The following is a 16582-nucleotide window of genomic DNA, read 5'->3' as shown; positions in this document are numbered from 1 at the left end:
GCAGTCTTACCATAATTCTGGAAGATACACCATCACTGTGTGTACCATATGTAATGGGGCAGAAAAGCAAATAATTGATGATTCCTCCTGGGAGGAATGGGGGTTGGTCTAGGGAGACATCATAGGGGAAGTACCATGAAAAGCTAATTCTTGAAGGAGGGGTCTGGAATATTCAAATCAATGAAGTGGAATGAGGTGGCCACAGGAGGTGGAGTATCTCAAACTTACTGTATACTGATAATTCCTTCATATCACATTACTTCAGGCTACTAAATAAACTAAATAACTTGTATTTACTAAATAGTATTATGTACACAGCCTGTGGTTTGGTGACTTGGTCTAATCCTTTTAGAAAGCAATTTGGTAAAATAAGTCAAGAACTATACAATGGCCATACCTCGATCTAGTAATCACATCTGTGGAACTCTATCTTGAGGAAATCATTAGAAAATATGTAAAAGATTATATGCATGGAGATAATATATACTAGATTATCAAAATAGGGGAAGAATTGGAAAATAAGTCTCCAGTGTGCTTCACTGAAAAATCGGCAAATAAACTACAGTACATTTATTAGAGGGGTCATGTATTATGCAGCTCATAGTTTTGAAAATTATATGACAACTTGGAAATATTTATTCATCTAATGATAATTTGAAAAACAGCAACAAATGTGTGTACATGATCATGACTTTATTTTTAAAATCATATATATAACAAAAAGGGTCTAAGAAGAAATGGCACCAAAATGCTAGTAAACATTGGGCTGAAATGAGGTAAGTCTGGGAGACATGTTCCCTTCTTTTCTCTATTTATATGGTTGTTTTGCTCCCTTATAACCTGTAAGTAGTTGTGTGTGTGTGTGTGTGTGTGTGTGTGTGTGTGTGTGTGTGTTTTATTTAATCTACAGAATGAATTTCACTATCTACAATCGTGGTATAAACTTCTTCCAGAAGCACTAAATCTTCTAGCTCTTGCTGTTTTTCCCCTCTTCTCATTACTTTGTAAAGTGCCATGTCTGAACACATAGTGGGTGTCCATTCAGTGATACAGTGGTTGACAAAGTGCAGCCTATATCCCTATACGTGACCTTCCCAGGGCCTCAAGACCATTAAGAGAATCAGCATCACAGCTTTTATATGTGCCAGATGCTCTTCAAAGCACTTTGCAGATACAAATTCATTAAATACAACAATCCTATGAGGTAGATATTATTATTAATATCTTTTTTTATAGCTAAAGAAAACTGACACACATGAAAGTTACCACTTACCCAAACCTGTCCAAATAGTTGGGTCACAAAGCCAGGATTTGAACTCAGGGAGTAGAGCTCAAGTATCTCTGCTTTAAGGACCAAAAAGAGGAACCTTTGAAACAGCCAGCTGCCTAGACAGACAGGCAGACAGGCCAGGAAAACCTACCTGGATAGCTGGGTGGTGGGGGTAGGGGACTAGTGTTGGAGGGTGGGGGTTGGTAGCCAGAGCCCAAGGATTTGTAATGTAAGCCCCTTCCCAAATGGAAGCCTCAGTCTCTGGCAGCAATTTCTATCTGACAGATAGACAGACAGCACACATTGAGTGGCATCTGGAGTACGAGTGACCATCTCTGTGTAAAGACCTGGCTCAGTACTGGAAAGGGATCAGAGGTAGTATTTAGATGAAGGTAAGAAGCATAATAGAGCTACATCTTTCCATAAACTGGGTCTTGATATTTTCCTAGCCTATCACTCCCAAAGCAGATATGACTGTTTCTCTTTTGGTGAGTTTATTTAGATTACAAAGTACAGATTTTGCCTGGTGTTTTAGATACCCCAGAACTAGAATAGACCTTTTATGACTATCTAATCTAGACCTTGTCCATCCCTCTACCCTTAACATACATACATTCTTATAAACAGAAGAGAAGTAATATCCACTAGAAATAACAAGTGAGGGACCTGGTGCAGAAAAGCATCAGTGGCCCATTATTGCAAGTGATTAACCAAAGGAGGCAGAAGCCATTATGCAAACACAATGACAGATCCAATGACAAAGTACCAAGTGATTCTTTTGATGGGTCTCACTGATGTTTCTCCATACATTCTAGATTGAATAAATGTTTAGATGATATGGCCAACCTCTTGGTTCCATGTTTTTAATTCATTAGTTCCAAATCTTGTGAAGAGGCTTCTCAAATAGCTACTCCAATAAAAGGTCAGGATTATTGACAAGAAACCAAGAGTCTGAAGGCAGCTGATCTAAGTTGGGACGTTTATCATGGAGAACTTATGGCTTCCAAACCACATCTGAAATGACTGGGTTCTACCAGCCTGTACTACCTACACTCCTGCTTTGAAACCTTGTCCAAGAACAGTAAGAGGCTCTGGAACTAGAAATATACCTCTTATCCCATACACAAAACATTCAAACTTTTTAAGAGAAAAGCTGACACATTGCCCAGCCCCACCTGAGTAGAGTGGGGGACTCTTCTATATTCTCCATGTCAAAGGTGTTATGTGTCCTTGTCCTGAGTGTTACATACAGGATTACTTTACACTTCCTTTTTTTTTTTTTTTTTATGTTTTTTACTTATTTTTGAGAGAAAGACACAGCGTGAGCAGGGGAGGGTCAAAGAGAGAGGGAGATACAGAATCTGCAGCAGGCTCCCGGCTCTGAGCTAGCTGTCAGCACAGAGCCCGATGCAGGGCTTGAACCCACAAACCATGAGATCATGACCTGAGCAGAAGCCAGGTTAACCGACTGAGCCACCCAGGCGCCCCTACTTTACCCTCCCTTAATAGCACCTTCATTCTTAAATTTCAGACTTCACTATTTCCCTTTCATCTTTATCAATGCTAGAAACCATGGGAAGAGATCTGAGAGACCAAACTTCTCATATCATAGATGAGGAGAGGAAGCCCAAGAAAAAAAAAGGTATCACCCTCATGTCAAGGTGCTGACAGAGCTGCTCTTGGTTCTCATTCCAGGACTCCTTCTGCCCCACCCTCAATTTTCATATGGCACTGAAGGTGACACTGTGTAGCCATGAAGCCCAGGAAGAAGCAGGGACTTCCCCAGTCATTTCTCTATCCCCTTTCATCACTCTTTTTGCAGACCTCTTGTGTGAACCTGTCCCCGTAAAAGGAAAGATCATGGTATCTTACTCATCTCCATGTACTCTGGAGTCAGTCCAGTGTACGGCTCCAAGCTGTAGTCTAGGTCCCACTGTTCTGGATGCTTTGAGTGGGCAGAGTCAGTTTCTCCAGGTTCTGTCTCATCTTTCAGCTTCCGAAATAGTTTCTTTAGCTTCCTGGGAAAGAAATTGACCAGTCACTAAAAGCCTCTGGAAGACAGAGTTAGTTCTACATCAGAAGGAGGAAAAAATACTAAGGCTTTTTGACACTGTAATTATCTCCGCTCCAAGGACACATAGAGGGACACTAAAAGGACTACTCTCTTAAAGACAACCTGAAGTTTTTCAACAAGGTAATGAAAGGTTCCCCTAACAAAGGGTCGGGTTTCCTCAAACCCAAAGAAACTGTTTGATAAGCAGCAAAAGAGTTGGCCCTTCTTCCTCACTGTCTAACGGATAGAGATGAAGAGAGGATGTCTAGAAAGTACTAAAAGACGCTTTCCTCCCAGGTCAAACATTTTTAGGTCTTAATAACATAAACAGCACCATATTTTCATTAAAGCCAAGCTAAATGCTGTTCAACTACTCTTATGGGTTGATGTGAGTCCCCCCCACCCAAGATTTACCTGTTGAAGCACTAATTCCAGATATGCCTGCATTTGAGGACATGACTTTTAGTAGGTAATTAAGATTAAATGAGGTTGTAAAGCTGGGGTCCTAATCCAATAAGGCTGGTAGCTTTATAAGAAAAGAAACAGTGATCCTTCTCTCTCCATCAGATGAGGAAGACACAGTAAGAGATGGTTATTGCAAGGCAGGAAGAGGGCCCTGATTAGAAACCAAACTCTGTCAATTCTTGATTTTGGACTTTCCAGTCTCCAGAACTGTGAGAAATAAGTTTCTGTTGTTTATGCCACCCAGTCAGTGGTATTTTATTATGGAAGCCTGAGTAGACTAAGTCAACCAAGTTAATAATGGCCCAGCCTCTCAGGGTTGGGATAGGATTAAGGGAAACAATGCTTATATAATCCTTAGCATAATATCTGTGCATAGTAAGCATTCTATAAATAATAACTATTATTATTTTTAATATTAAATGCTAAAATATGCCTGAGGGTATGGTCTTTTCACACTTCCCATTAATGCACAATCACAGGGAATGAAATTAGGTAAAGGAACAAGGTGCCAGTTCTGCTAGTATATCTAAGAGAAAGTTTCCAGGAGATGGTTGGGAGGATAATTAATAGCAGAACAGTCAGAATCATAGGCTTGAAAAGTTAAAGGGATTTTAAAGTCTATGCTCCATCCAATGCAGGAGTTCCCCTCACATTCCCCACACAGGATCATCTAACCGCTGTGTAGCTATTTCCAGAAGAGCATTCTTAACATGATTAGGTATGGCATTCCATTGTTAGAAACTGCTTCTGACAGTCAGTGGAAATCTAATGATTCAAAACAATGTTTTGATCAGTGTCTTGTCTAGTTCCATTTGCCATCAAGATGATGTGGTATAGTAATGTAGTAGAGTGTAGTGGGTAAAAGTCTGATATTTGATGTCAGAAAGTAATTGTTTAAAACCCAGTTTCACAACTCGCCAGTTATATTTTCTCAGTTAAGCTATTAAAACTCCATAAGCTTTAATTTTCTTATCTATGCAAAAATAAATATCAGCTAGACCATAGGGTCAGTTAAAGAGATAATCTACGTAACATGCTTAGCTTAGGGCGTGGTACATGCTAAGAGCTCAATAAATATATTTATCCTTGTCCCTGTCATCACCATCATCATTTTCACCAACACTATCACAGAAGGATTTAAAGAATGAGTTGAGATCCACAGAGGCAACAGTAAACTATAATATTTTGTAATAAAAGAGCAAGCAAGAATTCTGTGATAATAAGACACTGAGAAAAATCTAGGTGAAGCCTAAAGATTATGAATGTCAGGGCAAAAGGAGAGGTGAAAAAAAAAGGGGGGAGAGAGAAAAGAAAAGAAAAAAGAAAAAAGGAAAAGGAGAGAAGGAGAAAATAATGGAGGAAGGGAGGTCCAGAATCAGAACTCAGATTGATTAATTAAATATGGAAAAATGAGCACATGTATATATCTCTTTTCCCTTCTGAAATGCTACTAAAATGACAATGAATGAATTTTAAAATGTACAAAACCACAAGCGTAAAGAAAACAGTCATGAGTACAGCAGTGTATAAGTGATGTTAATAAATATCTTGGGAGACACACAGTGGATAAGGGGGTTAGCAGAAAAAAGGCAAGCCCTCGCTTGCTGGAACCTCAGAAGGATTCAGGAGTTTTAGGCATTAAGTATTACCAAAGGCAGGCAACAGTGATTGGTCAAGGCACTACTTAATGAGGAACAGTAGGCCCTAGCATCTCTGTCCACCCACATTGTCCTGGTGACTGACTACTACTTCTCCAACATCAGCATGATCAAAAAGGTTATTCAAAGGAAAAAATGAACTCAGGAAATTCTAGATCTTAAATAAGTCCAATAAAATGATAGGAAGTAAAAAAATCAATAAACTCACAAAAAAATAGAAAAGACAATTAGACAATAAAAAAGAAAAGAAAACTAATTAGTTTAGCAACTCCAAAATTTAATCATAAGGGGAAGACAGAGAAAACGATGAGGAAAGCATAAAGAAATACAAGAAAATGTTCCAGAGCTGAAAGATGTATGTTTTCTGATTAGAAGGACCAACCCAGCATAATGATGAAAAAGAGGACTTTCACTAAAGCCCATCATCATGAGATTTCACAACTCTAGGAATTATGAACATGATTGTAAAAGCTTCCATGACCAGAGAGACAAAGAGAGTCTCTAAAAAGTATTTGGAACAAAAAGATATTAAAATTCTGAACATCAGCCCTTGACATTAAGAAGCCCCAGAGAATTTATTAATATTGAGAAGGCAAATGATTTATTTAGCAAGGGATTTTATACCCAGCCAAAGCATACATCAAATGCAAAGGCAGAAGAAAGAAATGTAAAGCATGCCTTTGAAAACAAGGTTTTTAAAAGGATATCCAGGCATCCACTCTCATGAAATCCCTGAAGGATGAATTTTACCAACCAATAATATAAAACAAGAAAGGTAACAATGGAGTCCAGCATACAAGAAATTCACAGAAAAAGGAAGTGTCAGATCTAATTGGGATTGACAGCTATATAGAAGGTTCAGTGAACAGTTTCAGTTTAAACAGGAGAATGAGGATTCCCAGAGGATGGTCTCCAAGAAAAAAACAAGATATCTGATGTGTTAAATAAGGCCATCTAGCTGTAAAAGTGAACATTTAAGTACTACCAATAACATGTGGTGAGTATCATGAAGGGAGAAATTTAGGTAATTATGACAGCATGAAACAAATAAATCTAACCTGACATAAAGTAGGGGATATTTTCCCTGAGGAAGAGATGCACAAGCCAACTAAATGATAAAAGATAGCAGAAGCATAGGAAAGGGAGAGTGGCATGATGGGTGAAGATGTGTTCTAGGCAGAGATCATCTGTGCAGTAGTCAAAGAAAAATATGAGAATGGCTCAGAGAAGGGACTAAATGGAGCTCCACATGCTCGGAGCACAGAGTAAGAAAGGAAAAGTGAGGAAAGAGAAGAGCAAAAAGGCAGTGCAGGTTCACAGCATGGAAAGCCTTGTTGGCCATTTAAGCAGTGGTCCAAGTGACAGATTATGGCAGCAGAGTCCAGGGTGATTGCAGTGGACATGAGGAAGAGGAGGCAGATTGAGACAGGCTCAAGGAAGCAGAGTTAGGAAGCTGGTGGTGACCTGTATGTAGGAAGGAAAGGAACCAAGGACCGTTCTAGGGTCTTCGGGCATGTGTGTGGATGACGGTTCAGTTTGCTTAGACAAGAAACACTAGAGAAGAGGTTGCTTTGATGAGGGGGAGGTGGGCATGTCGAGGCAGAGGATCCCATGGAATAAGTACATAGGGATATCCAGTAAGCATTTTATACATGGGTCTAGAACCCTGAAAACAGATTTTGGTGGAAGTTAACAATAACAAGAATCATCCTGGAGAGAGCAACCAAAACCATAGCAATGTGTCCCACCTGTGGATGGAGCACAGGAAAGGAATACCAACAGTTCAGGGATGGGGAGCCTTCCAAGGCCAAGAAAGCAGCAGTCACAGGAACAGAAGGCCAAATGCAAGACCATTAAGCAAAGAAGGGAAAGACAGAAGGGGAGCTTCAGGAAGGGCTCTGCAGTTACTGTGTAATACACTGTGGGCATGTCAAAGATGATGAGGGGAAAAGCAACCCACAAATAATTCTTATGAACCCCTCCTTCCCAGAAGTTCCCCTCCTGAGAATCTCAGTGACCATTAAAAAAATTAATAAAGAAAGTCCCTCAAGAAGAGGATTTAACAGGAATCTTGCAAATTGTATAATATACTGATGGGCTATTTGGAAAACTTCAGATTATGATTCCGACCCTATGATGCACTCACTCATTAAAATAACTCCTTTGATGTTACCCTCTTGTCCTTTTCATCTGCTTTGCTATTTTTCTGTCCCTTTTTAATGACAGGTCTGAGAAACTGTCCGGAAGTCTCAGAGCCTTTCCTTTGCTTGTGCCCCACAGGCTCCCCCCAAGACCATGGTGATTGTCTGTCACACCTTAAGCCTTCCGGCCGCAGGCATCTGGGCCCCAGGCAGCTCTGCATGCCTCAAGCCTCATTAGAGAAGGCAGAACCGAGCCCTAAATGGGCCAAACAAGACAAAAAAGCAACCTCCGAACTATGTATTCCTTTCCTTGACACCTGACAAGGTTCAAATTTGTTCCTTAAACTTCTGATTCATGGCCAGATTCCATTGTCTTTGAGAACACAGACCTCCTTTGCCTTGTGATGGCTTTAAAGAGAGACTGTTTTATGTCCTGAAATGTAATATTTATCACATTTACTGGAAAAAAAAAGCACAAAGTTTATAGAATCTTACTGGCTGTGTCCAGGGTATATTACAACTATTTGGGGATGTGAACTGGTGTTTTTGTAAGAATAGGGAAGGGTGGGGGTGTCTACATTTTGCTGGTGGAATTATTGATCTATTTGCTCTGCCTTCACCCAGGAGAAAATTGGCATTTGGAAAAGGTAGCATTTTCACTTTTTATTTAGAAAAATCCATCTTTCTGAATGATAAAAAGCCCATTTCCAACTTTCCTTCAAGAAAGACTAGAGCTAAGTTTGAGGTAAAATTGTAGGGAGAATGGCACATTTTAGGAGCACCAATTGATTCGTATCCAAAGTCTATTTTGCACAAACACATATGGGAAAAGGTGAGGTGTGGGGGGCAGCAGGGAGGGAATGGAAACCCCTGATAGGGGACTCAGGTAATAAATAGCACAAGATCAGATTCTGCCATACCGCCCACCATGTCTGAAGTCATCTCAGATGGAGCTGTCGATGAGCATTGTTCTGGGGCCTGTAATGTTTAAAACCATCCAGTTCCTCTCTGGAAAGCATCTGTCACAACTGTGTCAGGCCCCAGGAGCCTGGGGTTGCTGAGTGGGGATAGTTCAAGGCCAGATCATGCAACCCAGTTTTATTTATTATCATGTCCTCAGTTAGTCACAGAGCTGCCTTTAAGGAACATAGTGCCCCCAGTTTTATGGCCACCCTTTGAAGCACTTTGTGTTTCTATCCCCAAGGTCTCTGAATCAGACCTAGCCAAGGTGGGACTGCTGCCGTCTGGTGGAAGGTGCCTGGACAGAGCTGGGCTTCTGCACCGTCCTGTCTGGGACATCTGCCAGATTTAGGGGCAGCAAAGGAGTGTCTGAGAGAGCTGGTGGAGCTTATCCAGGTCCCAAGGGCAGCTGTACAGTGTCCATGGACATGCCTGGTGTCTGTGCCAACCTTGTGGAAGCCTGTGGGATTAAGAAGTGATAATATTGCTCTAAAGCAACGTTTCCCAAGCAACAGTCACATCCACCAGCAGATCATTTGACACCTTTGGAGGTCTCTACCCTTGGCCCTCATCTCATTAGAGCATCTGGGAGTGTTCTTTCCTTTCCTGCTCCCGTTTAGCCCTTCTGATGGTGGTCAAGGAGAAAACCCCAGCCTGCTGCTGGCATGTCTTTAACAACTCCCCAGAGGCTGTGCAGCTTCCTTTAGAACAAAGAGAATGCAGACCTTAGGCTAATGTCATTGGTTGTTTAATAATGTTTACTTTTGATTGCATTTCTTCCTACTGTGATTTGCTGTTCACAGTAGCTAATAGTGTACATTTTCCATTTTCAGAAATGTTATGAATTTAAATAAAAAATGAGTCGGTTTAGAGGAAATTAATATCTAATAGCCACTTAGGTAGTTATGGAGACAAAAAAATTTTAAGGTTAGTTCATAAATCACTGAAGATTGGGAAACAATGTTCTACAAGAAGCCTACTGGACTATATAAGATTCTCAAGGGCATTAAAATTGTGGTTATGGTATTTTTGTAAGACACACACACACACAGAATCTAATAAGAATGTTTCAGCCTTCACCCTCAGGGAGAAAGATAACTGACTACCTGTCTTACTGATACAGGTCATTTAGATAGTCTCTAATATTTTAAAACTTTCTTTGGAAGAATCTGAGAAAACTGCTTTCAGACGTAGATGATAAACATCTTTTAACTGTATAATCTCCTGGTTTTTTTCATAATCTCAAGTATTCTTAACTAGTGTAACCACCTACCTAACTCCTCAGACTTGCTTCTGTTTTTAAAAATCAAATTGGCCCTCTAAGATTAATATTTATCTCCCTTGGGGAAAGAATTTGATGTAGGCTCTGAAGGTACATGAGCCAAAGGCCATCAGGCCCTGAACAAAAGAGAAAAACAGTGCTCTTGACATGGTCTTTTCAATTTCACTCTTGGGCTTGCAACACTCACAAAGTGTCACTTAATAAACATAAAGCCAATGATGTTCAATAACACCTTGGCTGCCTGGGACCCCTAAGAACAGTTCTTCCTTTCTTGTATTTCATATGCTCTATTTTCTAGACAGTGGGACATTTATCCAATCTTTATTTTTACATAAGCCAGGTTGCATGGAAATCTTTCTAGAATAACTTTAACAAGGTCACACAGTGAGTATATTATACTGGCTCAATTTAAACCCAGATCTGTTGGACAATCTATATCTTACTGAAATGTGCTACCTCCTCCAAAGATTTCAAGACCACTGGGTCTAAGTCTTATCATTTATACCTCTTCTTCCTCATTGTCAGGTTCAACTGTCTTCTCTCTTTTGACTAGGAAAGACTCCTTTTTATTTTCTTGCTTATTTCATGTTTCTCAATTGTGTCATACATATAAAGATAGTGCCAGGTACTTGAACTCTGGATTGGACAGGGTCTAATTTATTGAGAGTGGGTTCTGAATAAGGAGTGGAACATCCAATAATCATCATCATAATGATTTCATGTAACTGAACTCAAAATACAACCTGTAAAACTACAAGGAACTCTGGAGACAAAAGACTCTAGGTCTTGGTAAAAGGATTTCTGCTCTATATTCTCAGGGATTAACTATATATTTACTGTTATAGTTAACTATATATCATATATAGTTCATATGTATATTATAATGAACTACATAGGTATGTTGTATGTGTCCTTTCACGGACTAGAAACTGAAATGAGGAACAATCTTTTGAAACACAAGTGACTTGCATTTGGAAGCAGCAGTGCTCAGTTCTACTGAATAGAGGAAAGGTTCACAAAATGTCACAGCTGAAATGAGAACACCTTGGAGATGATTCTAATGCCATCATTGTCATCAGGAGATGAGGACAGCAAGACTTAGAGAAGCAATTTGCCCTCAGCTTCATGAGTCACTGCAATTGCCATCAATTAAAGCGTGGCATATTAAACACATATCAAGCATAAATGAGAACATTTAGCCTTTGAGGCAAACAGCCGTGTGTTAATTTCATCTGTTACGGAGCTGATGGAGTTGCTGGGTGGGGGACACGCCAATATACTGTCCAAACATATGCCTGAGCTCTTGCCCCTCTTCTATCTACAAAAGGCCTCTGGTCCAGGGTAAATGGTCTAAGTGGTAGAGCAGATGTTCAGGCATGAATAAATCTCATGCCTGCAAGCTGTGTACAATTCTATCCAGAGCAGAATAATGATACAGTGGAAGGACAAGTGTCTTCCCCAGATGTTTGAAGGAGAATGAGACTTTCCTTTGTAGCAGCAGTGGAGGGGCTCATCTTTTAGCTTCAAAGGAGCCAGATGTGGCTGTGGTACATCTTTTCTTGGTCTGTATATTTTCTGGATGTTTACCCAGAACAAATGTGATCTCTGAGATGGTAAGCTCCTAGGGAACAGTGACCATGTGTCTTACCAGCTTTGCTTGATTATCACTGAATGACTGTCAATCAGGAAGCTGGGGATGGGCACAGTTTCAGAGGGCTGGGTTTCTCAACATTGATGATTTCCCGACTGCTGACTAGAGGCTGGGTGTAGCAGAGAGGTGAAACAAGATGCCCAGGCTACAACATTCTTGCCAATCCTCCTCCAAGAAAAACACCCACCTGAGATGGTGTCAGTGTGAGTGCAGAAAAACACCCTGAGCATTCAGCCTAAGTAATGGTATGAGAACACTGGTGGTGGTGGGAGCAGCGGCAGCTGGGGTGAGGGTGGGGAGGGTTTACATGTTTCATTGATCTGAAGGTAAATTTTCACTTATTGCATTTTCTTTTCTTTTAGATCCAGTGCCTACAAGTCTGTGTTTATTTTCAAGTTGATCTCAATGCAATACTTAAGGGGAAAAAAGTCCTTCTATGAAATTTGTATAAAACCATATGGGAGGAGAGAGAAGATCCACATGAAATCCAGCCTTAGCTTCACCAGTTCTGCATCCGTGCCCCCTCTAAGACCACATACTCCATAGTTTCTTAGACATGTGTCTAAAGCATTACATAGTATTTCCCCCCTTTCATATTCATTTCTACCCATCATAATGAAAGTCTATGTTACTTATTCAGTGGGAGGACAGCAAGCATTAAAAATATTTTACACTTTGAGGTCTGAGATACCTGATTCCTGGCTTTGCCACTTAGTCATTACGTTACTTAAGCAAGTATTTAATCTTTCTGAGCCTCAAGCCTCCCAATCAGATAGACAGACAAGCCTTGTGGAAGGGGCCCTACCTCATGGGAAAAATTATTGGCAAGTGGGCAGAGGAGTAAATAACCAGGCTCTTTGAGGGAAGAAGGCAGGGGACATCCTGCTGACAGTCTGGCCCTGCTGGGTTAGGTCCTGGTGGCAAGTGAGGAGGTAAGAAGACTTCATTACATACGGGACTCCGATCTCAAAGATGTTGTTCTGGATCAGCTGCTTCCCCAACATGATGATGCTGAGCTGAATGCAGAGCTCCATGAGGCAGCCTCCAGGAGCACACTGCCCAGAAGAGAAGATAACGGAAGGTGTGGTTAAGACCAAGGGGAGCTCACAGAAGCGAGGGTGAGAAGTAAAGCACGCTGACATAAGGGAAGGATAAGGCTGGGGCTGAGGGTGCACTGACAAACTACCAGCTAGCCACAGAACACCGGTGGCTATACTTGCCTCTTCCATGCGGTAGCCATCAAACACATAGACATAACTTCCAGGTCTGCCCACGAACCTGAAATGCACAAGTATGGAAGAGTTAGGGAAGGAGAAAGGCAGGGCTGCTTATAGGTATGGCCTTCTGAGTGGAACAGCCACCTCCCAGCATCCTCCTTGAAAGTACTGGCCAGCATGGGGGCTAAATCACCCAGGGCAATCACCTGTACCACCCAGGGTTCGAGGGGACAGGGTCCAAGGCTGGGAAGGTCACGTGTGTGGGTGTGCATGTGTGACAAGATCTGCATGATCTCTAAGTGTACTATCTGTGTACCTACTTCCCCCAACTAATGCCAAGAATTGAGTTCTGATTGCAGCTCCACGGTGAGAGCCTTTGATATCCCAGGAAATGAATGGGCAGACAGGCCAAAGTTGCAAGTACAGATTCCTGGGATCCATAAAGAAAAATCAAGACTTCTTACTCAAAGTATCTGAAGTAATGGAGACAGCCTGCCTCATGCTTCTTCCAAGTAGGGTCTATTTTACTGGGGGACAAGAGGATAAGAAGTGGGGAGAGGGAAGCAGAGAGGTCAAAGCCAATCATGGAACCAGACAGGTAATTAGAGGATTCCTTCTCACTTGCAATGTCAGCCCTTCCTCCACCTGTTGAAATCCTACCCATCTATTTAAGGCTCAGCTCAAATCTTTCCTTCTCCATGAAGTCTTTTTACTGTCTCTGTCCACAATTAAGTATTTCCCCATCACTTTCTTAACACTTCTTTTAATGGCACTACTGCAGTGTGCTGTTGACAAGGCCATACCTTTCAATAGACCAGAGATCCCAGGAAGGAGGCTGTGATTTGGGTCAAAAACACATTTATAAGAAACTATCAAATATGTACAAGAACAGTTCTTGCTATCGATGCCTGCCTGACAAAGTTAATCCGTACTGGGAAAACTCCTTATAGGTAGCCAAGTGATCTGACCATGAAAAATAGTCATCAGAAGTGATTTTACATCTAGACAGGTTGTATAATAAAGAATTTGGCCTTTATTGTTTGCTCTTGGGAAACCTCTAAATCCCCTGAATTTCTCAATTGGAGTCTCTTTGTTATTCATGGTAGGCTCTTGGGACTATACCTAAATTTATGCTAAAGAGATCACTCAGGATGCGGGAGGCTGTTCCAGAAAAACCAACTATGTGATGAGAGGGTTGGACCTTTGATCCATGTAATAGCAGCTTAACCTCAAGGGAGGGGAGGAGGGCTGGAGGTTGAGCTCAGTGACATGGTGAATGATTCAACCAATCATACCTACCTACATACTGCAACCTTACAAATTCTAGCCACTGAGGCTTAGACGAGCTTCCTGATTGGTGGTACACATCAATGTGCCAGGAAACTAATCCATCTTGAGGACACGGAAGCTTCTGTTTAGGACCTTCCTAAATCTCACCCTTATGTGTCTCTCCCATTTGCTGGTTTGGATTTGTACATCCTTTCTACAATAAAACTGTAAATTTAAATATAGCACATAAATATGAGTTCTGTAAGTCATTTTAGAGAATTATCAAGCCGAGGAATTAGTGGTTTTAGCCAGTGGGTCCGAATCATGAGTGGCATAGGAACCCCAGGGTCTGCAGCTAGTGCCCGGAGTGAGGGCAGTCTCGTGGAAGACCATGCCCTTACTCCATGAAGTCTGTGCTAACTCAGGGTAGATAGTGTCAGAACTGCATTATAAGACCTCCAGGCCCCTTGCTAGATCTGAAATTCCTTACTACCTCACTCTCAAAGTTGGAAGGCACAGATTATTCTAAGACTCACCCTCTGGGGGCCAGGGTCAAATTATTACAGTTACCTGAATCTGAAGATTCTAATCCAAAATGATGTGGTACTAATGCCATTGCTTCAGGAATGACAAGGTCGGAACAGAAGTGGGTAAGAAGACTGAAGGCCTGAATGGGCAGGAGGAACAAGCTAACTCTAGCAGGGACCACAGTCTTCATGACAAGTGGCCACATGTGACACCATTATACTCACCTCCCCTTGAAAAAGGCCACATAGAAGATAGGCGAGTAGGCATTGACAAACTTTAGCAAGAAAGCTTTGAGTATCAGGCGTTCTTCAAAAGTCTGTTCTGTTTTTGGAACCTCTGAAAGATAAGAGCAAAGCTGCTAAGACTGAGAGGCAGTTTTCACCTCTTCAGAGTTTTCATTAGAGTATTACATGAGCCATTGTCTCTCAGCTCTTACTGCTTCAGGGTAGAAACCAAGAGACCGGTCTCTCTGGCACAGTAGAACTGAATTTATCTGGGAGGTCCCGAGTAGTTTACCTGGTACTATGAGGCTATAGGAGGGCAAGGGTACATATAATCATCACCTTTCTCCTTCCACTTCCCTCCTCTTATTCACTCCAGCAATCGTTTCTTACCGTACCCCTCTAAGAGGGATCTGAGCTTGGAGAACCTTCTTCAACCACTCTCTCTTCAACAAGGGGCATTTAGCTTTTCCCTGTGTCATTGCTGTTTCTATAACATTTTATCTGAACAAAAGTCCCTGACGAAAAAGGCTTTTTAACCAATGAACTACAGTCAATAGAAAGCAAAGACTTGTCTGGGGCACCATGACATTGTTCTTTGTTGTCTCCTTCATTTGTAGCAGGACAGCCTGCGTCTGTATGCTCTCTGGATACACCTCATTGATGCCTTTGGAAGACCCGAGACCCATGGGATGGTTGGTGGACAACTGGGCAGAGTGTTTGATGGGGATTTCACAGACTGTGACAAATGACTTCAAAGATAGGAAGTCATGAGGCCACATTTCAGGAGCAGAAAGAAAGCACTACCCCTGCATCATGTGCACTGATAAGTATCACTTGAAAGTGTGCTAAGCACAAAGCCAAAGTACCAGGACCATGCCAGCCAGGAGGTTCTGTGCCTCCTGATGAGGCTGATGTACAGACCCACCTGAAATGTCTGCCCACCTGACTCACACATAGCTTTTGTTGGAATCTGTGGAAAAGTGGACACAAAACTGTTCCTTCCTCTGGAATTCCCTTCCCTACCCCTCCCTTCATGCATAAATCCTTCATATCCTTTAACATTCAAATCAAATGTTGCCTATGATCTCTTTCCCAAATGATGTCAGAGGGTAGCAATCTCTTTTTCTCCTACAGTATTTTATAATTTTATATGTCTCTATATTAATTACCCACATCCATGCCCTTTGAAAATCACAATAGTAGCTTTCATTGATCTCCTGTCTTACTTGAGGTTGCCTACTGTGTCAAGAAGTAAGTAGTTTAAAAGTAAGTGGTTTTCCATGTAGAGTATCATGTCATCTGCAAAAAGTGAAAGTTTGACTTCTTCTTTGACAATTCTGATGCCTTTTATTTCTTTTTGTTGTCTGATTGCTGATGCTAGGACTTCCAGCACTATGTCAAAACAGCAGGAAAGAGTATTCGATGGAAAAAAGACTGCCTCTTTAGCAGGTGGTGCTAGGAGAACTGGACAGCAACATGCAGAAGAATGAAACTAGACCACTTTCTTACACCATACACAAAAATGAACTCAAAATGGCTGAAGGACCTGAATGTGAGACAGGAAACCATCAAAACCCTCAAGGAGAAAGTAGGAAAAAACCTCCTAGACCTCCACCGCAGCAATTTCCTACTCGATACATCCCCAAAGGCAAAGGAAATGAAAGCAAAACTGAACTCTTGGGACTTCATCAAGATAAAAAGCTTCTGCACTGCAAAGGAAACAATCAAGAAAACTAATAGACAACTGACAGAATGGGAAAAGATAGTTGCAAATGACATATCAGATAAAGGGCTAGTATCTAAAATCTACAAGGAACTCACCAAACTTCACACCCACAAAACAAATAACCCAGTGAAGAAATGG

At 41.4% G+C, this 16582-nt stretch overlaps 1 protein-coding gene across 1 annotated transcript in view; it reads right to left on the bottom strand.

Moving 5' to 3' along the window:
* The window catches only part of ANO2 (anoctamin 2), a 326751-nt gene that overhangs the window by 31354 nt on the left and 278815 nt on the right, over positions 1-16582 (bottom strand). The window contains exons 17-20 of the mRNA XM_029955559.1: positions 14719-14830; positions 12701-12758; positions 12435-12535; positions 3143-3288 (exon numbers count right to left, since the gene is read on the bottom strand). Coding sequence (XP_029811419.1) covers positions 3143-3288; positions 12435-12535; positions 12701-12758; positions 14719-14830 — 417 coding nt within the window. The remainder of the gene's footprint in view (positions 1-3142; positions 3289-12434; positions 12536-12700; positions 12759-14718; positions 14831-16582) is intronic.

Source organism: Suricata suricatta, chromosome 10, assembly GCF_006229205.1.
Source record: "Suricata suricatta isolate VVHF042 chromosome 10, meerkat_22Aug2017_6uvM2_HiC, whole genome shotgun sequence".
Lineage (NCBI taxonomy): Eukaryota > Metazoa > Chordata > Mammalia > Carnivora > Herpestidae > Suricata > Suricata suricatta.
Note: the sequence above shows the minus strand (reverse complement) of the source record. Positions and strands in the feature narration are given on the sequence as shown.